Source organism: Lontra canadensis, unplaced genomic scaffold (assembly GCF_010015895.1).
Source record: "Lontra canadensis isolate GAN:19392208 unplaced genomic scaffold, GSC_riverotter_1.0 scaffold121, whole genome shotgun sequence".
In the NCBI taxonomy this organism is placed as follows: domain Eukaryota; kingdom Metazoa; phylum Chordata; class Mammalia; order Carnivora; family Mustelidae; genus Lontra; species Lontra canadensis.
In genome coordinates, this window is record NW_022631115.1 from 609,381 (window position 1) to 634,916 (window position 25,536).

At 36.8% G+C, this 25,536-nt stretch overlaps 1 protein-coding gene across 7 annotated transcripts in view; it reads right to left on the minus strand.

Annotated features, from left to right (window-relative positions):
• PRKDC (protein kinase, DNA-activated, catalytic subunit) overlaps positions 1–25,536 on the minus strand; it is a 229,284-nt gene that overhangs the window by 38,338 nt on the left and 165,410 nt on the right. For all 7 annotated transcript variants that reach the window (XM_032841194.1, XM_032841195.1, XM_032841198.1 and 4 more), the window contains 6 exons: positions 17,489–17,694; positions 14,718–14,856; positions 13,664–13,852; positions 12,548–12,772; positions 11,453–11,561; positions 9,521–9,632 (listed from right to left, as the gene is read on the minus strand). In XM_032841194.1, coding sequence (XP_032697085.1) covers positions 9,521–9,632; positions 11,453–11,561; positions 12,548–12,772; positions 13,664–13,852; positions 14,718–14,856; positions 17,489–17,694 — 980 coding nt within the window. The remainder of the gene's footprint in view (positions 1–9,520; positions 9,633–11,452; positions 11,562–12,547; positions 12,773–13,663; positions 13,853–14,717; positions 14,857–17,488; positions 17,695–25,536) is intronic.

Sequence of the window (25,536 nt, forward strand, 5' to 3'; positions counted from 1 at the left end):
GAGTACCTGGGAAGCTGCTTAACCCAGCAGTACTTGCACAGAAAGGCCACACAAGCAGAAAGTCCTTCCTGTTTACCGAGCCAAGCCAGTGGCCCCAACTGCCGCACAGTTCTGCCTAATTTGCTTCCCGAAAAAGAGCCTTGCCTGCTTTGGTATTTTTTGTGTGTCCCCCGCCCAGGCAGGGAAGCTAATTAGTAGCCCCACCTACTGCTGAATACAGCCTCCAACCCTGCCAATCAAAAAACTTAACCAGAGTTCCTGGGGGTCTCTGAAGCCAACTGTGCAACTCCTACTAAATTGGCACTTGAATGGAAAGCCAGATCAGCAGTCCTGTTGAGGCAATATGGTGACCCCATCTGACCAGAGAGCTTGAAGCACCATTCTGCCTCATTTGGTCTCTTAAACAAAGAGCCTTGCAAGCCCTAAGGGCCTGTTCTGCACTTCCAAGCAAAAAAGGAAGCAAATTTATAGCACCAGTGTTGCTGAATATAGCCTCCAGCCTAACCATAGCTGACCAGGAAACCTAACCAGAGCTCCCAGGAATCTGCATAGTCCATCCTGCAACTGTGATTACAGCAGCACTTGAGCAGAGCACCTGATGGGTAGCCCTATCCACCCAAAGAGTCAGGCTCATTAGGCCACAGATTTTGGTACATAGTTCTGCTTAATATGGTTCTCAAACAAGAAACTTGCCCATCTTGGGGACTGTATAATGGCCCTGCACAGGTAGGGAAACTCACCTGTTTAAATCCACTACTGAACAGAACCTTCAGCTTGACTGCCCACGGAATCAAACCAGAGTACACAGGAAGTTGTGTAGCCCATCCCATAGCTCCACTTAGAGTAGAACGTGATCAAAGAGAAGAGCCAGTACTTCTCCCTCTCTGCAGAGCAAAATATAGTCCTCTCTGGCAGGAAAATGCAGTGTTCATACCTGCCTAATTTGGGCCCCCAAACAAGGCTCTACTGGCCTTGGGGCCAATTTGCTGTTCCACCTCAGGGTGAGGGGAAGCTAATTCAGAGCCCTGCCCACTGCTGAGTACAGTACCTAGTCCTGACGGTCCAGAAGACTGACCAGAGAATAGTGGAAACTGCAGAGACCATCCTAGAGCTGCACTTCAGCAGGGAAACAAGTCAACAGTTCTTTTCAGTTGTTTGCAGCCACTGGCAACCACTCCATCCTAACCTCAGAACTTGGGCAGTGGCCTTAACCTAAAATATATCCTAACATAATCCCCACCTGCTCAAGGATGCTACCAGCTGACACATCCAGATCCCCAAGATGAGCTGACTGGTGAAGGACTCTTTCTGTCAAAGCAAATCTGTAGAGTCTGGAGGAGGAGACAACATACTCAAATGTACAAACACCAATGTAAGAAATCAGGATCATGGGATGCCTGGGAGGCTCAGTCGGTTAAGCCACTGTGTTCAGCTCAGGTTTGTGATCCCGGAGTCCTGGGATCGAGTTCCACATTGGGCTCCTTGCTCGGTGGGGAGCTTGCTTCTCTCTCTGCCTCTGCCTGCCTGTGCTCGCTTGCTTGCTCTCTCTGATAGATAAATAAATAAATAAATAAATAAATAAATAAAATCTTAAAAAACAAAACAAAACAAACCAGGATCATGAAAGATCAGGTAAACATGACACCACCAAAGGAAAATAATAAAGCTATAATAAATGACTCTAAAGATATGGAGATCTATGAACGGTCAGAAAAAGAATTCAGAATTATAATTTTAAGGAAGTTTAGTGAACTACAAGAACAAAGAAATAGACAACTAAACAAAATTAGGAAAACAATGCATGAACAAAATGAGAAGTTCAACAACAAAAACAAAAAATAGAAACTATAAAACAAAACAAAACCAAACCCAAAAAACTAGTAATCCTAGAGGCAAAGGATACTAAGACTGAATTGATGAATCCACTAGAAAGCTTCAAAAGCAGACCTGATTATGCAGAAGAATCAGTGAAATAATCCAGAGAAGGCCCCCCCCCCCAAAAAAAGGTGAAGAGCGAAGAGTCTATGGACTTATAGGGTAGCTAAATGAAATATTAAACCCATTATTGGAATGCTAGGAGAAGAGAAAGGGACATGAAGTATATGTAAAACAAAAATGGCTGAAAACTCATAAACCTGTGCAGAGAAATGGATTTCCAGATCCATGAGGCCCAAGGGACCGGATATAGATTGAACCTGAACAGGCTACACCAAGACACATAATTAAATTGTCAAAGGTCAAAGACAGACTCTCTGAAAGCAACAAAAGAAAAGTGACACACATCACATACAAGGAAACCTTCATAAGACTGTAGGTGGAGTTCTCAAAAGAAACTTTTCAGGCCAGAAGACAATGGAATGATCTATTCAAAATATTAAAAGAAAAAAATCTGTCAACCAAGAATACTATTCCTGGCAAACTTGTCCTTCAAAATTGAAGGAGAAATAAAGACTTTCCTGAACAATCAAAAGTTAAGGGAGTTTTTTCACCACTAGACCTGGCTTATAAGAAATTCTAAAGGGAGTTCTCCAAGTAGAAATAAACCACTGCTAATTAATATCATAAGAACATATGAACTTATACAAATCTCACTGGTAATGGTAAATGTAGAGTCAAAGTCAGATTCTCTAGCATGGTAATGGTGGTAATACACTTATAGCGCTAGTTTAAATTTTAAAACAATGTATTAAAAACCATAACTACAGGGGCTCCTGGGTGGCTCAGTGGGTTAAAGACTCTGCCTTCGGCTCAGGTCATGATCCCAGGGTCCTGGGATCCAGCCCGCATTGGGCTCTCTGCTCAGCAGGGAGCCTGCTTCCTCCCTTTCTCTCTGTCTGCCTCTCTGCCTACTTGTGATCGCTGTCTGTCCAATGAATAAATAAAATCTTAAAAAAAAAAACCATAACTACAATAATCTGTTATTAGATGCACAATATAAAAATATGTAAATTATAATATCAACAACCTAATATGTGAGGAGCATGAGGAAGTAAAAGTGTAAAAGTTTAAAAATGCTATCACAGTTAAGGTGTTATCAGCTTATAATAGGATATTATATTTTATTTAAGCCTCATGGTAAACACCAAGGAAAGGCCTTAGTAATTACGAAAGATTATGATAAAGAAGTCAGAGTATATCCATACAAACAGTCATCAAATCACAAAAGACAGCAAGATAAGAAGCAAGGAACTACAGATCTACAAAACTGTAGAGAACAAAATGGCAAAAGTAAGCCCTTACCTATCAATAACTACTTTAAATGTACATGGATTAAATTCTCAATCAAAAGACAAAGAATGGCTGAATGAATAAAAAAAACAAAATCTAACAATATGCTGCATACAAGGGACTCACTTTAGCTTTAAAAACAACACTGATCGAGAGTGAAGGCATGGAAAGAGATATTTCAAACAAATGGTAACCAAATAAATAAATATTGGGGTAGCTTTACTAAATCAGACATAACAGACCTTAAGCTAACAATGGTAAAAAGATGCAAAGAAGCTCATTATATAATGGTAAGGTGGTCAATCCATCAAGAAGATATAACAATTGCAAATATTTATGTACCTAACACTGGAGCATGTAAATATATAAGAGAAATACTAAAAGGAAAATTAGAGAACTATACAATAATTGTTGGAGACTTTAATATCTCACTTTCAAAATGGATAGATCATCCAGACAGAGAATCAATAAGGAAACTGTGCACAACAGTATAGACAAAACTATAGACTACAGACCTAACAAACATAAACCATGGAGAAAAAGCACATGATCAATTAAATAGATGTAGAAAAAAGCATTTGATCAAATTTAACACCCATGCATGATAAAACAAAACTCAGAAAATATGAACAGCAAATAACTGGAACTCTGTTGATAAACACAAAATACTTAGGAACAAATCTAACAAAAGACATCTAAGAATCCTTATTGAAAAAAAAGGGTCACTGAAATTAAAGAAGTAAAACTTTTACATTTGCAGATGACATGAAACTATATATAGAAAACCATAAAGATGCCAGCAAAAAAACTATTAGCATTATTAAATGAATTCAGTAAAACTACAGGATATAAAATTAATATACAGAAACCTACTGCATTTCTATACACTAAAAATGAAAAGGAAATTAAAAAAAAAACTAAAAAAAAAAAAAGAAATAGAAGGAGAAATTAAGAAAATAACCCTATTTACAAATAAATACACTGTAAGGAATAAAATATCTAGGAATAGACTTAACCAAGGAGGTGAAAGATCTGTACTCTAAAACTATAAAACCTTGATTAAAAAAAATGAATAGCACGCAAACTAATGGAAAGATATTCCATGCTCATTGTTTAGAAGAACCAGTATTGCTAAAATGTCCATACTACCCAAGGCAATCTATAGATTTAAAGCAATCCCTATCTAAATACCAAAAACATTTTTCACAGAACTAGAACAAATAAAACTAAAATATGTATGGAACCATGAAAGATTCCCAAATAGCCAAAAAATCTTGAGAAAGAAGAATAAAGCTGGAGGTATAAGAATCCAAGATTTCAAGATATACTACAAAGCTATAGTAATCAAAGCAGTATAGTACTGGCACAAAAACGCACAGATCAATGGAACAGAACAGAAAGTCCAGAAATAAACCCACCCATATTATATGGTCAATTAACCTATGAGAAAGGAGGCAAGAATATACAATGGGGAAAAAATAGTCTCTTCAACGAAAGATGCTGGGAAAACTGGTCAGCTATATGCAGAAGAGTGAAACCACACCACTTTCTTATAACACACACAAAAACAAACTGAAAATGGATTAAGGACCTAACTATGAGACCTGAAACCATAAAACTCCTAGAAGAAAACATAGGTAGTAATATCTTCGACATTAGCCACAGAAACAATTTTCCAGATGCCTCCTCTGGCAAGGGCAACAAAACCAAAAATAAATTACTGGGACTATACCAAAATAAAAAACTTCTGTATAGTGAAGGGAGCCACTGACAAAACAGAAAGGCAACCTACCGAATGGAAGAATATGTTTGCAAATGATATATCTGATAAGGAGCTAATATCTAAAATATATAAGAACTTATACAACTCAACACCAAAAAAAGCAAATAATCTGACCTTAAAAATGGTCAGAGGACCTGAACAGACATTTTTCCAAAGAAGATATACACATGGCCAACAGACACATGAAAAGATGATCAACGTTGCTCATCTTTAGGGAAATGCAAATCAAAACCAAAATGAGGTACTACCTTATACCTGTAACACTGACCAAAATAAAAAATGCAAGAAATAACAAGTGTTGGTGAGGATATGGAGAAAAAGAAACCCATGTGCACTGTTGGTAGGAATGTAAACTGATGCAGCCACTGTGGAAAACAGTATGGGGGGGTGCTCCTCAAAAAATTACTGCTGGGTATCTGAAGAAAATGAAAATGCTAATTTGAAAAGATATCTGCAACCCTATGTTTATTGCAGCATTATTTACAATAATAGCCAAGGTATGGAAGCAATCTAAGTGTCCACTGATAGATGAATGGATACAGAAGATGTGGTATGTATACAATGGAATATTACTCAGTCATAAAAAAGAATGGAATCTTGCCATTTCCAACAAAATGGATGCACCTAGAGAGTATAATGCTAAGTGAGTTAAGTCAGAGAAAGACAAATACCATAGGATTTCATTCATACGTAGATTTTAAGAAACAAAACAAATGAACAAACAATGAGAAAAAACAAACAAAAAACAGACTGGTAAATACAGAGAACATACTGGTGGTTGCCAGAGTGGAGGTGGGTGGGGCATGGGTGAATAGTTTAAGGGAATTAAGAATACACATAAAATAAAAAAAAATTTTTAAAGAAACCTAAATAAAGCTAATTAGACATATATTCATGAATTAGAGAACTCTATATTGTTACGATGGCAATTCCCAAACTCCAGTCAACAAAATCCCAAACTGTCAGTGCTTTTGTTTTGCTAGAAATTGACAAGCAGTTTCTAAAATGTATATATAAATATAAATAACCTAAAACAGACAAGGAATTTTCATAAAGAAAAACAAAGCTGGAGTACTCACCCTATGCGATTCAAGACATAAAACAACAGTAATGAAGACAACATGACATATGAAAAAATGTATATATAAACAAGTAATAGAATAGAACATTTAAAAACAGACCCACACACATATGGTCACTGATTTTCAAAAAAGGTGCTGAGGCAATTCAATTATGAAAAGACTTTTGAACAATGGGACGAGAGAACTAGATAGCCATATGAGCATCATACCATCTACCCACTTCATACCAAGAACAAATATCATCTTTGGATCACAGACCTAAATGTAAGAACTAAAACTATAACAGCTCTAGAAAAAACATGGAATAATTTTGCAAGATGTGCCTGTGATATCAGTTTGAAGGGGCTCCTGCTGGCCAAATCTGAGACAATTTGAACATGGTATAAATAAGAACAGTTATGGATTATATTCCATTAAATAAAATTGGAATCCATCATTCTATATTGGTAACTAAAATTTAAGTAAATAAATAAATAGATGGAGAAAAGAAGGGTGTTTCTTACACTAAGATATGGAACAAGTGGTGGAATTAGAAAATCATCACCTTGCAACTATCATTGTGGAACCTGGTTTTGGCTAAAAGTCGTTCACAGATACAAAATAAAAAAGGCTAAGTTTTATGAGAAGCAGGATATATGCATGTTTCAAAGCATCTCTCACACTCTTTATTAGTTGCACAGGAAAAAAAATCTAGGCATTAAAACAACAAAAAATCCCAAGCATCATACACTGGAGAGACTAGATAATATTGTTTTTGAGTCCTGCTTTTTTATTTTCCCTTGTATGTATGTATATAAGTTTTAATTTTAATTCTGGTTGGTTAACATACAGTGTCACATTAGAGATGTATAATATAGTGATTCAACACTTACATATAATACTCAGTGCTTATCACAAGTATACTCCTTCATGCCCATCACCTATTTAACACTTCCCCTACCTTCTCCCCTCTGGCAACCACCATCTTATTCTCTATAGCTGAGTTTGTTTCTTGGCTTGCCTCTATTTCCCTTCACTTATTTGTTTTGTTTTTTAAATTTCACATGCAAGTGAAATAAATATGGTATTTGTCTTTCTCTGAATGACTTATTTTGCTTAGTATTATACTCCCTAGCTCTATCCATGTTATTGCAAATGTCAAGATTTTGTTGTTTGTTTTTTATGGCTGAGTAATATTCCATTGATATATATACTACATCTTCTTCATCCATTTGTCAGTGGATGGACACTTGGGCTGCTTCCATACTTTGGATATTGTAGATGATGCTGCTATAAACACTGGGTACATGTAAGTTAGTATTTTGTGTCCTTTGAGTAAATATCTATTAGCGCAATTGCTGGACTACATAGTACTTCTATTTTTAACTTTTTGAGGAACCTTCTTACTGTTTTCCACAGTGGCTGCACCAGTTTGCATTTCCACCAACAATGCAGGAGGGTTCCCCTTTCTCCATATCCTTGCCAACACCTGTTACTTCTTGTACTGTTGACTTTAGCTATTCTGACAGGTATGAGGAGATATCTTATTATAGTTTTGATTTGTACTTCCCTGATGATGAGTGATGTTGACCATCTTTCCATGTAAGAGACCAGATAATATTTTAACCAGGCAATAAAAATTATTATCTCCAGTAAAAAGCATGTGGATACTCTGCACTTCCAGATGTGATACCCTGAGAATAATACTTTAGTTAAGTAATATTATAACTAGGGATGTATCACCTGAATATAACTGTGAGAAGATACAGAAAAACTCAAATTGATGAACATTCTTCTAAAGTGTTAATGTCATGAAAGATGGCTGAGTAAATGTTCCAGATTAAGAGGCCAGAAAGACATTTTGATTAAATAAAGTATGAGATTCTGGGGTGCCTGGGTGGCTCAGTGGGTTAAGCCGCTGCCTTCGGCTCGGGTCATGATCTCAGGGTCCTGGGATCGAGTCCCACATGGGGCTCTCTGCTCAGCAGGGGGCCTGCTTCCCTTCCTCTCTCTCTGCCTGCTTCTCTGCCTGCTTGTGATCTCTGTCTGTCAAATAAATAAATAAAATCTTTAAAAAAAAAAATAAATAAATAAAGTATGAGATTCTGGACTGGATTCTGTCTCAGGAGGGGGTAAAATGCTTTGAAGAACATTAATGGTACTATTGACAAAACTGAAATTGGGGCTGTAGATTAAAAATGACAACAGTGAAGTTATTATTGTACTGAGGTTATATAAGAGAATACTCTTTTCCTTAGAAAATGTACACTGATGAAGAGATAAAGAGACATATAAATGCAACTTAAATTCAAATGGTTCAAAACATAATAACGTATGTGTGGGGAGAAAAAAAGCTAATGTGGCAACATTTAAAAATGTTTAAAAACAGTGAATGTGAGTAAAAGATAGAGAGGTGAGTTCTAGTTTTCTTACAACTTTTCTATAGAGAAGAACTTCTCTCAAAATGAATAGTAAAAAAAAAAAAGTTACAAAAAATAAAATGTTAAAAAAAACAACAACAACCAAAAAACCCCCACAAAAAACACTGTAGCAGCAGAGGAAATGGGATATAATGGCAAGGGGTGCCTGGGTGGTAAGTCAGTTAGGTGTCAGACTCTTGGTTTCAGTTCAGGTCGTGATCTCAGGGTCATCAGATTAAGCCCTACATTGGGTTCCGAGCTCAGTTTGAGTCTGCTTCAGATTCTCTCTCTCCCTCTCCGTTTGCTCCTCCAACTTGTGCTTTTTTTCTAATATATACATAAATAAACAAATCTCTTTAAAAAAAGGGATATAATGGCAAGAACATTACACATAGGATCACAGTCCCTGAGTCTGACTTACTGTGTATATTTGCATAAGATAGTTCACAACCTCTGATTTTGGTGCCTTGTCTCTGAAATATGTGGTTAGTATCTGCCTCATAAATTATCCAGGGTTGTCACAGGGCAAAGAAAACCTGAGCATATGAAAATCATCTCAGGCCTGGTAAAGTGATACATACAGTTATGTAACAGAGTTAGGAGGTGGGAGGCAGGAGAGTCAAAAACCCAACTTATAATAATAGAATAATTAAAAAATCTCTAAGCAGTGTTTTCTTTGCTGCCATTTCAGTAGCTAACATTCAGCCCTGAGACAGAAGCAGACAGAAGCAGTGCCCCCACTGCTCCCCTGCCTTCTCTGACTGCCAGAAGGATGTTCCTAACAAACCTCCCAGCACATGACAAATTCAGTGTTAGTGGGTTGCAGTCCCCTCACAGGGAACAAGCTGGGACAAAGGACACACTGCTGACATGGAGAGTATTCTAAGAACGAAGAACTTATATGAGAAATCAGCAAGATGTCAGCTATCTACACAAAGCCCCCATTTTCCTAAACCAATTTTGGAGAAAAACCTTTCAGGCAATTTCAGAAAAAAATCCACATTCAGATGAAAAGGATCACTCCTTACCGATTTGTGATGATGTCATCCCAGATGTTCATTGGGTCCATTTTAGTATCTGGGTATCTGTTTGTCCAGGTTTTTAGAAGTCTCTTAAGGGGAGCTTGAGATGATAAATTACCTAAAAATAATAGAAGATGACTATATCCACAGCTCAATGACAAGACCAATTTAAAAAGTAGGGCTTCCACTAGTGAATAGAAACGTAATTCAAATTTCTTGACCAAATTAAAAATTTTTGTTTTGTCTTTCACAACAGGAATGAAAAGTTACCACAGTAAACCTAATACATATTCACAATCAAAACTCAATTTCTTAAGGACATAGAGTGAGAATGGGAAGATGAACATATACAGTTTTTAAATTTAGCGTAGGTTCACAGTCCTTCATCCACAATTCCAAAATCTAAAAAGCACTGAAACCTGAAAAGTTTTCATAGGGTTGCAGCCAATTTTCTTGTTGGCAAAATCTGATCTGAATCAGCACAGGACTACTTATAGTTTTGGTTTATGCCATTTATGAGCGTATTCACCACTTAAGCTGGAGACACATCACTGTGTTGAATCACAGAATACTGCCCCAAACCCTGGTATGTGTACAAGGTTACACGATAATAATTAATAAACAAAGCAATCTGGCCTCAAGAGATTCATGATAACTCTCAGAAAATTTAAATTTCACATTACTAATGTTTTTAAAGCTTTAGTTTTTCTTTCTGTTGAGGGGAAAGCAGTGGTTAAGAACACAAGCTTAAATCGACAGTCCTGGGTTCAAGATCAGGATCTTTCTACATATTACATTAGGCAAGTTATTTAACCTGTTTCTATAAAATGAGAAGAAAAAAACATAAATCTTCTAAGACTGTCATAAAAACTATGTAATATAGAAAAAGAGATTAACTTAAGTCCCGGAAAGTAGAAAACACTTAATGAATAATCATTAATTATGTCATTAACAATATGTACTTGGAAAAGAATTCTCCAAATTTAGAGTATGATCAGTTGTAGATATATATGAATACCAATTTTTATTAGTACTGATAGTGTCTTTCATTTTTATTTTTTAGTTATTCAGCATACAAGCTGAAATTCCAACTTATAACTGAGATATATATCTGATGCAAAGATGTACTCTTGCCCTTTGACTCTGGGTGGCCTCCCATAGGTGCCAGGATAAAATCTACTTGCTGGCAGCAGAAAGACCTTCAGGGTCTGCACACTGCTACCAGCAGTTTCATCTCCCCTCAGGCCAGGGCATGTGGCACCCAGTCACTGAACTTCCAGCCTATCCGGGACACTGCAGGCTTTCTATAAGACAGACTTTCTCTGAGCCCCCCTGCCTTTTACACACTCAACTCAGGCCCTTCCTTCAGGAGCCTCCGCACTCTTCAGTCCAGGGCAGATTCTGTTACCATATTTGACATGGGACTTTCCTCTGCCTCAGTAGGGATCACATTGTGTAGGGATTACCCCACTCTTTTGAAAGCTTTTTCAAGCTAGGCAATACGTTTTATTTGGCTTTGCATCTTCAGTATCTAGAATAGTGCTTGACTATTTTATTTTATTTTTTTTTTAATTTTTATTTTTTTCAAAAGATTTTATTTATTTATTTGACAGAGATCACAAGCAGGCAGAGAGGCAGGCAGAGAGAGAGGAGGAAGCAGGCTCCCTGCTGAGCAGAGAGCCCGATGCGGGGCTCGATCCCAGGACCCTGAGATCATGACCTGAGCCGAAGGCAGCGGCTTAACCCACTGAGCCACCCAGGCGCCCCGTGCTTGACTATTTTAAACATTTACTTCAGTGATGTCAAAATATGTATTTGTAGAATGAACTCAAGGTATTTTCTTACCCATGTTAAGAAACATGTACTTCCACTAAGTAAAATCATACCAAAATGTTTCTATAATTATAAAAGAAAAAAATGGTAGATTAAAAAAATTACCTTGTTTGCTTATAAAACTGATGAACTCCTGAATTTCTATTATAGTTTGTACAGACTGCAATTTGGTGAGTCTACTTCTGTGTAAGAGGACATCAATACTTGAGTAATTCTAGAAAAAAGATATTTAACATTGCTTACAAATAAATTTACTACTATAAGCTTTAATACAGTTCTCTATAACATAAAATATAGCAACTACCCTGCATCAATTACAGAATGTGTCTCAGAATAGTTAATAGTTAGCTCACAGAAGCAATTAACAAATGGTTTAAGTTTTTAAAAATAATTTAGGTTTTTAATTACATTTTGTTTCAAGGAAGTCAATAAAATCAACACAATTAGGCATTGTTGTCTCTATTCGTCACCAGTTCTTAAAAATCACAATGTCCTATAGTATAAAACTGCCAACCGCAGAAGCCAATTCCTTCTTTGATAAACTTCCCCATGAGTGTACTAAACAAATTCAAAATTTGGGGTGCCTGGGTGGCTCAGCTGGTTGAGTGACCAACTCTTGATCTTGACTCAGATCTTGATCTCCCTGAGTTCAAGCCCCACACTGGCTCCAAACTGGGCATGGAGCCTACTTAAAAAATAAATAAAATACAAAATAAAGACAATGAATGGCTATGCCTCTATGATCAATACAAGCGAATAATAAATGTTAATAGGCTCTATAAAGACACTGACTTTAAGAACAAACATCAGAACATTCTCATAAAAGCAAAAAGGAAAGAAAGCAAAATGGTAAAAAATGAACAGAGAAAATTCATGTTCGTCACAAAGCAACCAACTTCCATTCAGCCAATCTAGATGAAAAGTCTACCCCTCAAGTGTTCTTTAACAGTGTGAGAAAGATAAAAACGTAAGGAAAAATGAAAAAAATCGAACTTTTTAAAACAGAAAAAAAAAGAGACTAAAAATGCATTAAGACAAAGGACAGAGTGTAGAAGAAACTGGAAGAACAGAAAAGAAGGAAATGGGTAGAATCAAATAGTAAAAGAAAATTTCCACTTGATTTTTTTTTTATTCATGAGTTTACTGACCATTAAAAGTATCAAAGAAATGGTACATTTCAGACTGGTGCAACTGCATTACCTGCAAAAAATTCTGAATGCAATTTTCAATATAATATTTGGCTCTGTCAATATCATCTTGTAAGATGTAAAGAAGGCTCAATTCTTGACTATAGTGCAGCTCTATAAGAGCCTTCTGTAGCTCTTTGTTCACAGCTTCATCAATAAACGTCAGCAGGGACTGGTCAGCCTCCCCACGAAGCAGTAACTTCAGCTTGCTGCGGATCATGTAAGGTAGATAGGTCTCCTAAGGAGCAGAAGACTCTACTTGTAACTTTAGAAAGCCAATATGAGTATGCTTAATTATTTTATAACATACTTTGGTATAACTTTTCAGGTCAAAATTTAGAGCTAATGTGATGCTTAAACCTAAAACTGTAATTTTTAAAACACATTCACTAATAAAATTATTCATTTTGTAACCACAAAATACACAGGAACATGTTTTATAGAAAATGGGAGCCACTTTTAGCTGAAAGATCATTGGGTATTACATACAAGTGAGTAATCTACGAGCACAGGCAAGTCAGCTGTATAATGGGGACCAGGTAATCTGCTTCCCTCCAAGAATCTGGGTGATCCCATAGGAGGGGAACTGTCCCACTTCAGGGGTGAGGGCTACCCCATATGTAGCCTGTGACTCAGGGCAGACACCATGAAATATTCTTCCATGGAGTCATGCACGGACGTTAGTATTTATTTTTAAATGCATCCCATTTATTTGGAAAGGGTTAGTCAAAAGTCGTAAGAGATTTAACAATATTAATGGAGTTCATGCGGGGCGTCAGGCTATACAAATATCCTAATACTTTACAACTACTACTTTGTTTTTTAAAAGTTTTAAACAACTTAATTAGAAAACAGCTTACCATCTAAAATATTTATCTCAGTGACCTGAAAAAAAAAAAATTCTACCGGGTGTACCTGAGTGGTGCAGTCAGTTAAGCATTTGACTCTTGGTTTTAGCTCAGGTCATGGTCTCAGGGTCATGTGATCAAGTCCTGAGTTGGGCTCCAGGCACTGTAGAGTCTGCTTGAGATTCTCTCTCTTTCTCCCTCTGTCCCTTCTGCTTGTGCTAAAATGAATAAATGAATCTCTAAATGAATAAATAAATCTTTAAAAAAATAATTCTACCCACCTGATAAAATGGTTCACTCCACATTTTATTTAGATCTGGAGGGCTTTCATTATCAACGCTGACTATAGAACAGTATGCTAATGATTTCCACTCAGCAAGCTGGTTATAACAGTCGAGGGATGCAAGTTCCCAAAAATCCTTCTCAGGTTCCGTAGGCTCACCATCTACCCACTCTTGTTTATTGAGAGCCTCATGAAGAAAAGTTCATAAATTTATTTTACAAAGTTGGTAAGAATGTAAATGAAAGCATCTGCATTATAGGTAGTGTTAACATTCATGTTAAGGACAATCATTTTCAGATTTATGACAAAGGGAGAGAAAAGGGAAAACAGAGTAATACTGAATGGAATAAACCAAAACAAATCTTATGGGAACATAATGAACATAAAAACCAAGAGGACACTATTTCTCTGAGAAACTTACGAAAGAAGTCAGTTAACTAAAGACTCTGAGTGACCTAAAATTTTATTTAAATCAATACTGTGGTTTATTTACCACTTAAAGAATTCTTAGATTGAAAATTAAAAAATAGGACATTTACTGAAAATTGTAGATGACTTTATTCTGTATTGCTCATTCAACCATCTCATAGATCACAGACTCTGAATTTCAACTACTTGCTAGGCATCTATAACTGGATAGCCATTGGCAACTCCAAACGCAAAATGTTCAAGATTGAACTTACAGTCATCTTCTCAAAACCAATTCTTAACTACCTCTTCATAAGGTTTTTATTTACTGAAGGAAAATGATCTACCCAAATAGAATTATATAATAACAACACATATTGAAATAACATCTTATAGTTTTATAATATTTGATAGGAAATGATCTCTTCTATTCAGTGATGTTTTCTTAAAGAGAATAAGAGATAAAGCAATAATTATTTCACATTTGGTTATTATGAAACTATTTCCTGCCATTAACCTTTCTGTAAAAACTAAGGAATAAAGTTGAAACATTATGAAACTCTGAATTCTAAAGCTAACAGTTTTTCCATTCGCACAACAAAAGTGTTTAAGCAACTGACATATTTGCTAGAGATCAATTTTACCTCATTATACTGCTTAGCAGCTTCAGAATAATCACTTCTTGCTTCTGCTAATATAGCACTCTGAGTGACTTGCTTTGTTCCTATCTCACTGCTAAAAATACCGCGGAGGACATCATATTCTCCAATTGACCTATATAGTCTAAAGAAACAAACAAAAAATCCAAATCAATGAATACGCCAATATTTTTAAAGTGTTTGTTCTAATGAAATGATACTAAATTAAGCAACCACATTATGTTAGCCAAAAAGGATATATGTTATTTTTATTTTATAAAAATATAAAATCTTAGACATTGTGTAGTTACCATCAGGTTTTACTACTTTAGTCATACAGGATTCAAAGATTATTCTAAAGTACATTTAGAGTGAATTATGAAAATATCCTAAAATTTACAATGAATAAATTGCCTCATCATAATAAGACCATTCTGTGTTAATCCATTACAGTAACATCACATATATCACTGGGTGACTAATTTGAAATCGTGTCTATACCTAAAATTTGGAACATAGTCAAGAATCCAGAGTGAGTAAAAATTAATCCTGATCCTAATAAGACCATGTTTTAATCCACATGCTATGGGTCATCTCGATTCTACTGACAAGTAATTTTCTTACAGCCTATTTGCTAGAGAACTCATTCCTCTCTTCACATTAACAAAAATCTACTTCACCCCATCAACGAAGCTTCCCCACCAAGATATTATTAAGTAAGTGTTAATAAGTTTGTTCCCTTTCCCTGGAATTTCCCCATCTTTTAGGTCTCAACACAAATGTCATCTCTTCCTGAAGCTGCAATCACCTGGCCAGCCAGCGAGGACAGCTTCCTCTTTGGCTTTCCTGCAGTTTGGTCCTTTTTCAGTAGGAAATCTCATGTACTTATTACATCCAAAAAAAAAAAAAAAAAAAAAAAAAAAAGTCTTAAGGACTCTCTCAGAGCCTAAGTGTTCCAAATTTATTTATTTATTTAAAGATTTTATTTATTGGAGAGAAAGTGAGAGAGAGAGAGAGAGAGAGAGCAAGAGGAGGCAGGAGGTGTAGAGGAAGAGGGAGAAGCAGATTCCAAAGCTGAGCAGGGAGCCAGAGATCCCAGGACCCTGGGATCATGACCTGAGCTGAAGGCAGATGCTTAGCTGACTGAGCTACCCAGGAGCCCCAGGATTCCAAATTTAGATAAAAATCTAGTAGATATGGCCTTCTCTTTCCTCTGTTTGTAGAGGGTTATGGGTAACAAACCAGAGGCAGAAGTGGGGAGATGGGGAGGTATCATAACAGCTTACAGTCCAAGAGCCTAAAAGGAGATGAAACTACAAACATTTTCGAGTAACTCAGAAGAGATCAGTCTCATATCCACCTTGCACTGTCCCCATGTTCCCAGGATAATACATACTATAACATGGTCAAAATGATGACCATGACATATCACGAACAGGCAAAATTATGTTCTTAGTGCTCTGTTTGAAAGGAATGCAAAATATTATATATTCAAAAGTATGAGGAAGTATTTCTTTTGCAGATTTATTTATTTTAGAGAGAAAGAGAGCAGAGAGAGCTCAAGCACGGGGAGGGGTAGAGGGAGAGAATCCCAAGCAGAGTCCCCACTGAGTGTGGAGCCCGAAGCAGAGCTCTGTCTCATGACTCTGAGATCATGGCCTGAGCAAAAACCAAGAGTTGGATGTTCAACTGACTGAGCCGCCAAGGAGCCCCAAAAGTATGAGGAAGTATTTAAATAAAGTAAGAAGCAAATGTTTAAAGTTTAGGATCTTAAAAGTTGTGTAGTACATTTACCCAGCAAATACACACTAGATGAGTTTCTCATTCCCTGAAAATATTAAATATATAAAGTGCTAGTGACTGTTCACTTGCACATGTGAAACAACGGAATAAAAATGGTTCCTAAGTAGAATTAGTATTAGCCAAGATGTACCCTCTGAACTGCCCTGGTATTTACCCTGCCTCTCAAGAGACCTCAACACTTTCCATTTCAGGTATGGTTAGTTATGCATGTAAGTACATACATTTCCTACTGGATGCTAGTTTTGTGAGCTGGGGAGACATGTTTAATTCTTCTTAGCACATGACACAATGTCTTACTAACACATAGTATTCAAGAAAGAAAGATAAAAATGACTATAAAACAGTAAATAGTACAAGGATTCCCCACCCTTACCTTTACTCTTTTTCCTAGAACCCAAAGATCTAAAAATCAGCACTATAAAACAGAAGTTCAAATTTAATTTCAATCTAACATCCTTCTCAGAATTAGGCACTGGCTTTCTTATGATAAAACCACAAGTAAGGAAAAAGATCAGACATAAGGCAAAAGGGCATAATGACAAAACGGAATTTGTTTTTTTTCCAAATAAACAAAGTAATTGGATTAAATTGTTTCTAAAAGTTTGAGTCCTGCTAAAAATAATGGATTATTCTCTATTCAGTTTAGTGAAGCAGTAAAAACATAAAAAACTCTAAGTTATGGCCACACTTTACAGGAAACTAAACTTGGTAAATAACACCCTCAGTCCAAAAAAGACTGTATACTGAAAGAACAGGTTTCATGGATGTTCTCTTTCCTGAGGAAAGACATTCCTTGTTGGGACAACTACTCTTGACTTAAGGAATGGTACTTTGCCAGAGAGGTTTTTCAAAAAAATTTCACAGAAGTGTTACAATCAACTTTATTTGCTCATTTTTCGCCAGAATGAAAAGTTTTTCCTTATTACTTCAGTCAAATTCACTGTTCTCCCAACAGTCTGGATCACAGAGCTTACTTAGCAAGTTCCATCCATCTGACGATATCAGGAGAGAGGCGAGTCCTCCCCCGAAACCTCTTGGCAGGTGGCTCTTGAGGTACCAGGTGGAGCAGGGCCTCCTCGAGAAGGCAGACACCCACAGGCTGCTGTAGACTGGCCAGGCAGCCAGCACTGACAGAAGCTGGGTCGAGGCTCAGCAAGTCTGTGTGTTGGCAACTGATTTCCTGTGAAACCACAAACATACGCAGCTATTTTGCCGGTGGTACTTTGACTGTATCTTCACAAGTAAGTAAGTCATGTTACTAAATATAAAAGAACACTTTGACATAAATAAAAATTTCTCTGTGTAATTCTATTAACAAAATTTCCTTAACATTCAGCTTGCTTAAAGGAGAAAATGATCTTTTATTTTTACACTTCCAATTCAGAGGTTAATTTAAAGCAAGAAAACCACTAGCAAAACATAAAAAATTTTGTATATATAAAAAATATATCCAAACAACAATTGTAGTTCCCAGGAATATTTAGCCTGAATAAGTGAGAAAAACAGCTGAAACACAAAACTTTCATATCCAATTACCAAGAAGTAGGTATAATTATCTCGGTTACACTATTTAACATCGTTTTTCCCATCTCCTTCCAACCAGGGGCTAACTTATTCACAATAATATTGAATTAGAGGATTTCAAGGATTTTTATATGACTTTTATTTTGTAACTCTCAATTTGAGCATCCTATATACACCAATAAGAAATATACTACAAATCAGAACATTATAAATAGGATGGCAGTATTTTCATTAAAACAAACCTGGATGTGTGCACATAGTTCTTGTATATATGTCTGTGCATGCACATACATGCAGATATCTGGAAAAGACAGTAAAGACAGTCCCCCCATAAGCCACAAATACACTTTCCTTGCAGCTGTGCCATACATGGGCCACTTGCTATGTCTGACCAAGCCAACTTAAGTTCTACATTAGGGGACGTGAAAGAATACAGATTCTTCAAAGCAAGCTAGCAAACAAAAACATCACTATTAGAAGGAACTCGTGGTATAGGAAAGAAAATCCAAACAAAATCCTGTTTCAGTCAATAACACAGCAAAGTGTCTCAGCTAAAGTGTCAGATTTTGAGATAACATCATTCTAATTTAGAGAGGGAAACCCTGAATTATATAAGACTATTTTAAAATACATATATTTTGGGGGCTCTTGGGTGGCTCAGTCAGTTGAGCGTCTGACTGTTGGTTTCAACTCAGGTCATGATCTCAGGGTGATGAGATCAAGTCCCATGTCAGAATCCATGCTCAGCAGAGTCTGCTTAAGAGATTCTCCATCTCCCTTTCCCTCTTCCTCTGTCCCTCTCCCTGCTAATGCAAGGGCACACATGTGCACACATGCTCACTTGCTTCCTCTCAAATAAACAAATAAAATCTTTAAAATAAATATACTTTTAATTTTCAAGGAATCAACTCATTCTGTATTTACCGAATGCCTTCTGTGTTCCAGACACTGTAATAAACAGTGCTGTCCCTGAAGGTATGTAGCATAAGATTTATTTCCACTTTCCAACAGAAGTCTTTTGTGAAAGTTTTAAATAAGTAAACAACTATTACTGGTGTATCTTTCCTTTATATGTAAATGTATTCTTATAATTTAAATGAGTTCTATAAGTCTATATTCAGGATTGACTATTCTGTATAATCTTGTTGACAGTATCATTTTACTCTATAAAAAATGATTTGCTAAGCAAAAAATCTTCAGCTGATTTCACTTTTTATGAATTCCAAAAAAGAATAAAGTAATGAAGCCTAATTTACAAAATGATGACAATCTACTGGAATAACAATATTCTTTGTTTGGACCCTTATCTCACTGTATTAGATGAAGGCAAGAAACATTTCTTCATTTCATGTATTCCATAGTTCTTAAATAGAGATTCACACATACAATATCAATAAGTGCTCTGTAAAAGAAAATTAAAAAAAAAATTTTTTTTTTTAATTTCTTTTCAGTGTAACAGTATTCATTGTTTTTGCACCACACCCAGTGCTCCATGCAATTCGTGCCCTCAATACCCACCACCTGGCTCCCCCAACCTCCCACCCTCCGGCCCTTCAAAACCCTCAGGTTGTTTTTCAGAGGTTTCTCATGGTTCACCTCCCCTTCCAATTTCCCTCAACTCCCTTCTCCTCTCCATCTCCCCATGTCCTCCATGTTATTTGTTATGCTCTACAAATCAGTGAAACCATTTGGAAAATCAAAATTTTTATAAAGATCAAACAAGCAATGAATACCATATATATAGGACACCAAATCAATTATCTGTTTGCCAGTCACTGACTGTGTCATGGAAAAATGGCCAAATGGATTTTTCTTCCAGTTTAAGGTATATAGTTAGGATAGTCTGACAAATACAGGATATACAGCAGACAAGAAATTCATTCTGGGATGTCATGGCTGGGCAATGGCATCTCAACAGAGTGCTTGCTAGAATAAGAACTCGTGTGAATGTCATGCAAGTGTACTAAGATGGCATAGAAAGAGGAAAACAATCATACTTTCAGGTATGAACCACAAACAGAAAATCATAATAGCAAATGCTGCCAACTGCAGGCACTGACTTGCATTCATACTGCTTTTTCCGTAGGCAATGCCGAATAACAAGCTCTAGAATGAGTAAAAATCATTTATTTACTTAATGACAGTTAATGACTCTTAAACAGCAATGGAAAAAACTAGCGTTTTAAAATAAATTTGGGGACAAAGTTAGGAATTCAGAATTTAAAAAATTACTTAGGAATACAATGTAAAGAGAAACTTATTTTGAAATACTGGCTAATTCAATACAATTTCTCAAATTTTATCTTTAGTGTAGCCAAGAAAAAAACAATGAAGGAACTCTACTTATAAATATTTAAACCAGTAAAAATAGAATATATAAAAAGAAACTGTATTAATAGCTTCATGCTACATAGGAAAGAACAAAACAGGAAAACCTAGTATTTCATAGTAGGGAATTATTACCCAATTAGTTTGCAAACCAAAGCTACTGATAAATAATATTAGAGAATATATACTTTAAATTACTCCAGGGAGGTTACTAGTTACAAAATTACAAAAATGGGCTTTGGGGGATGGAGTTAAGATTGTGGAGTAGTAGAGGGATCCTCAACTTGCCATGTCCTTCAGATACAGCTAGATCAATATTTAAGTGTTTTGGGACAATCAGAGGATTAAGGAAACAATCTGCACAGTTGGAGCAAGAGTATGGGGGCAGATATAAAGTTCAGAGCCCTGAACTGGTGGAGAGGAAAGCCACAAGGCCCTGAAGGGGACAGAACCTGTTTCTCAGCGCCAAGTCAGGAAGAAGGAGACTGTGGGAAAGAGCCCAGAGGGTAAGAACCACACAATAAGCCACAGTGAGGAGATCCCTTAGGTTGCATAGGGTGAGATCACACCCATTCCAGAGGTCATTTGGAAGAGCATATTTTGCCTCTCAAAGGACGAAAGGCCAGCTGGAAACATTGATCGGTGCTCATCAGCAGAGTCACAGGTGTGCACAGAGGGCAGAAAGCCTCTTAATAACATTTTGCTGTGAGCCACAACAGACTTAAACCTGTGTGCGCTGAGTGGCTGCTTTTCTGTGGCTGAACTAAGCAGAAAGCAGAGACTGGAGCACAGTGCAATTAGCCTGGCCATAGTTTTTGCTATCTGCCACAACAGATTCAAGCCTCTGCAAAGGCTTTTCTGGGACAGAGGGGAGTAGGGGACAGAGTTAAGTGCATACTGCCAATAACCTGCTTCCAGCTTTTCACTGAGCATTACAATAAATTGTAGGCTCTGCACATGTACTGAGCTATGGTTTTTCCGGATAGTATGGTGCTTGACACAACCCAAGCCTCTCCTCCTGGGTTGGGAGTGGGCCTACACCTTATTATGCCCTTTAAAACTTGGGAGTTTTGAATATCAACCACCAGCCAGAGATAAAATACAGATCTGTGGCTCTGGGTGTGCCAATGGTCTAGGCACAGACAGGTTAGGGCAGGGAACTGATGAAACCACAGGACACAGGAGACTGTTTGCTTTTCTAAGAGGGCTCCTGAACAGTGGCTGGGAGTTCTGCTCCCCGGAGAGAAGAGGGCTGGGTGATACCATTTTCCACCTCCTCCACCACCCCTCCTACTTCCCTCCCACCACCAGCACAGTAGGACTTCAAAGAGAAACACAACACCTCCAGTGGACTCTGGAGTCTCCTACACTACATCCTGCACCCCAGCACCTAGCAGGGGCATTTTTACAAAAGCAAGTCACCTTGTGAACCAGTCCAGCAAGCCTCTTCCACAGAAGACCAACACAAGTCCGCAATCTACCAAGTCCACTGATTAAAGAAAGTACCAAAACATCACCTTCCAGTGGAAATAGGACAAAGCTTGTTTCTTTTTTTGTTTTTGATTCCCCTTTTTTTAATTTCTAATGCTTTTTTTTTTCATTTTTCTATTTCTTATTTTTTATTCTTCATCCTTAATCATCTAATTTTTCCCCTTTTCTCTTTTTTTTTTTCCTTTTTCTTCTTTTTTTGTATCAGGCTGATAATCTTTTGTTCAGTTGTTGGTTTGATTGTTTCCTTCTCTTAATTTTTGGACCTGGCTACTTTTTTTTCTCTCTTTTCTTCTTTCCCTACTCTTCTTTCCTTCCTTGTTTCTTATTTCCTAGAATCACGCTTACAGTTTATTGTTTGTCTATTTGTATCCATTTTTGTTCTGTTTTCCTTTCTCTTGTTTTAGGTCAGGCTTTGTTTTTGTTTTGTCTTTTTTTTTTTCTTCTCCTCTTTTTTTTCCTTTTTTCCTTTACAAACTTAACTTGACAGATAAATCAAACCATACGTACCTAAAGGTCAAAACACTCCACTGCAAGAAAGAAGGAATGCTACAGAGGAAGTACCAGTGGGAAAGAGCAGCCAAAACACAATAGCAGAATGTACACAACATATATCAGAAGCAACTTCCTGAGGTTTTTGTTGTGGTGGTTATTACTACTATTTCTGCTGTTTTGTTTTATTCTTTCCTCCTTACTTTTCTGAAAACAATGACTAGATGGAGAAAATGAGTGCAAAAGAAAGAACAGGCGGTACTATTCTCTGGTAGGCATTTAATCAATATGGATACAAGTAACATATTGGAACTAGAAATCAAAACAATTATAAAGATACACACTGGACTTGAAAAAGGCAGAGAGGCCACTACAGACTCCCTTACTGTAGAAATAAAAGAACTAAGATCTAATCAGGCCAAAATTAAAAATGCTATACTGAGATGCAGTCAAACATGGAGGCTCTAATAGCTAGGATAAACAAAGCAGAAGAGAGAGGCAGTGACATAGAAGACAAAATGATGGAAAATAGGTAAGCTGAGAAAAAGAGACAAAAACTACTACTGGATTACCAAGGGAGACTTCAAAAAATCAGTGATACCATAAAGCAAAATATATTTGAGTAATAGAGGTCCAGAAGGTGAAGAGAGAGGGGGAGAAGAAGGTTTATTTGAACAAACTATAGAACAGACCTTCCCTAATCTGGGGAAGAAAAAGCATTCAAGTCCAGGAGGCACAGAAAATCCCCCACAAAATCAATAAAAATAGGTCAATACTCCAACGTAATATAGAAAAGCTTACAAATTTCACTGATAAAGAGAAAATCCTGAAAGCGTCTCAGGACAAGAGGTCCTTAACTGACAAGGGTAGACACATAAGGCCAGCAACAGACCTGTCCACAGAGAGCTGGCAGGCCAGAAAGGACTGCCATGACATAATCATCAACTAAATTGGAAAAATATGCAGCCAAGAGTATTTTATCCTGCAAGGCTGTCATTCAGAATAGAAGGAGAGAGAGAGTTTCTAGATCAAACAAAAACCGAAAGAATTTATGAACACTAAAGCAGCCCTGCAAGAAATATTAAAGGGGATCCTTTGAGGGAAGAGAGAGCTCAAAAATAAAAAAAGATCAGAAAGGAACAGAGACAATTTATACAAACAGTGACTTTACAAGTAATATATGGCACTAAAGTCATCTCTTTCAAGAATTATTCTGAATGTAAATCAACTAAATGCTCCAATTAAAAGACAGAGAGTATCAGATTAGATAACAAAACAAGATCCATCAATATGCTGAGACTCATTTTAGATCCCAAAACACCTTCAGATTGAAGGTGACGGGTGAGGGGATGGGGAACCATTTATCATCTTTTTTTTTTTTTTTTTTTTTAAAGATTTTTATTTATTTATTTGACAGAGAGAGATCACAAGTAGGCAGAGAGGCAGGCAGAGAGAGAGGAGGAAGCAGGCTCCCTGCTGAGCAGAGATCCCGATGCGGGACTCGATCCCAGGACCCTGAGATCATGACCTGAGCCGAAGGCAGCGGCTTAACCCACTGAGCCACCCAGGCGCCCACCATTTATCATCTTAATAGACATAAAGAGAAAGCTGGAGTAGCCATCCTTATAAGAGACAAACTAATTTCTAAACCAAAGACTGTAATAAGAGGTAAACAAGGACACAACTTCATAATAAAAAGAATCTATTCAACAAGGTCTAATAATTGTAGATATTTCTACCCCTACTTGGAAGCATCCAAATATATAAACCAATTAATAACAAAATTAAAGAAACTCATTGATAATAATACAATAGTAGGGAGCTTTTAAAACCTCACTCAAACCAATGGACAGATCATTAAACAGAAGATAAACAAGGAAACAAAGGCTTTGAGTGACACACTGGACCAGATGGACTTCACAGACACATTCAGAGCATCTCATCCTAAAGCAACAGAATACATATTCCTCTTAAGTGCACATGGAATGTCCCCTCCAGAATAGATGACATATTTGGTCACAAATCAAGTTCCAACCAGTACAAAAAAACCGAGATTGTGCCATGTACACTTCAAGACTAATGCTTTAAAACTTGAATGCAATCACAAGAGAAAATTTGGAAGGAACAAAAATACATGGAGGAAAAAAAAAATACATGGAGGTTAACCAGCATCCCTCTAAAGAATGAATGGGTCAACCAGGAAATTAAAGAATTTTTATTTTATTTTATTATTATTATTTATTTATTTATTTGACAGAGAGAGAAATCACAAGTAGGCAGAAGTAGGCAGAGAGGCAGGCAGATAGAGAGCCTCTATCTCAGGCTCCCTGTTGAGCAGAGAGCCTGATGTGGGGCTCAATCCCAGGACCCTGAGATCATGACCTGAGCCGAAGGCAGAGGCTTAACCCACTGAGCCACCCAGGTGCCCCAAATAGAATTTTTAAAAATATATGGAAGCATATGAAAATGAAAACATAACAGTTCAGAATCTTTAGGATGCAGCAAAGGCCTTCCTAGGAGGGAAGTATCAAGAAGCAAGAAAGGTCTCAAATATATATCCTAACCTTACACCTAAAGGAGCTGGGTAAAGAACAGCAAATAAAACCTAGATCCAGCAGAAGAGAAATACAAATTAGAGCAGAAATCCATGATATAGAAATTAAAACAAAAACAAAAACAAAAACAAAAACAGATCAACAAAACTAGGAGCTAGTTCTTTGAAAGAATTAGTAAGATTGAAAAACCCCTAGCCCAACTTATCAAAAAGAATAGAGAAAGGACCCAAATCAATAAAATCATGAATGAAAGATAAGAGATCACAACAACACTGAAGAAATACAAGCAATCATAAGAGAATACCATGAGGAATTATATGCCAAGAAATTAGGCAATCTGGAAGAAATGGATGCTTTCCTAGAAACATATAAATTACTAAAACTGAAACAGGAAGACATAGAAAACCTGAACAGACCCATAACCAGCAAAGAAATTGAATCAGTAATCCAAAATTTCCCAACAATAAGAGTCCAGGGCCAGATGGCCTCCCAGTGGAATTCTACCAAACATTTAAGAAATTAACACCTATTCTGAAGTTGTTCCCCAAAAAACGAAATGGAAGGAAAACTTCCAAACTCATTATATGAGGCCAGCATTACCTTGATCCCAAAACCAGACAAAGACCCCACTAAAA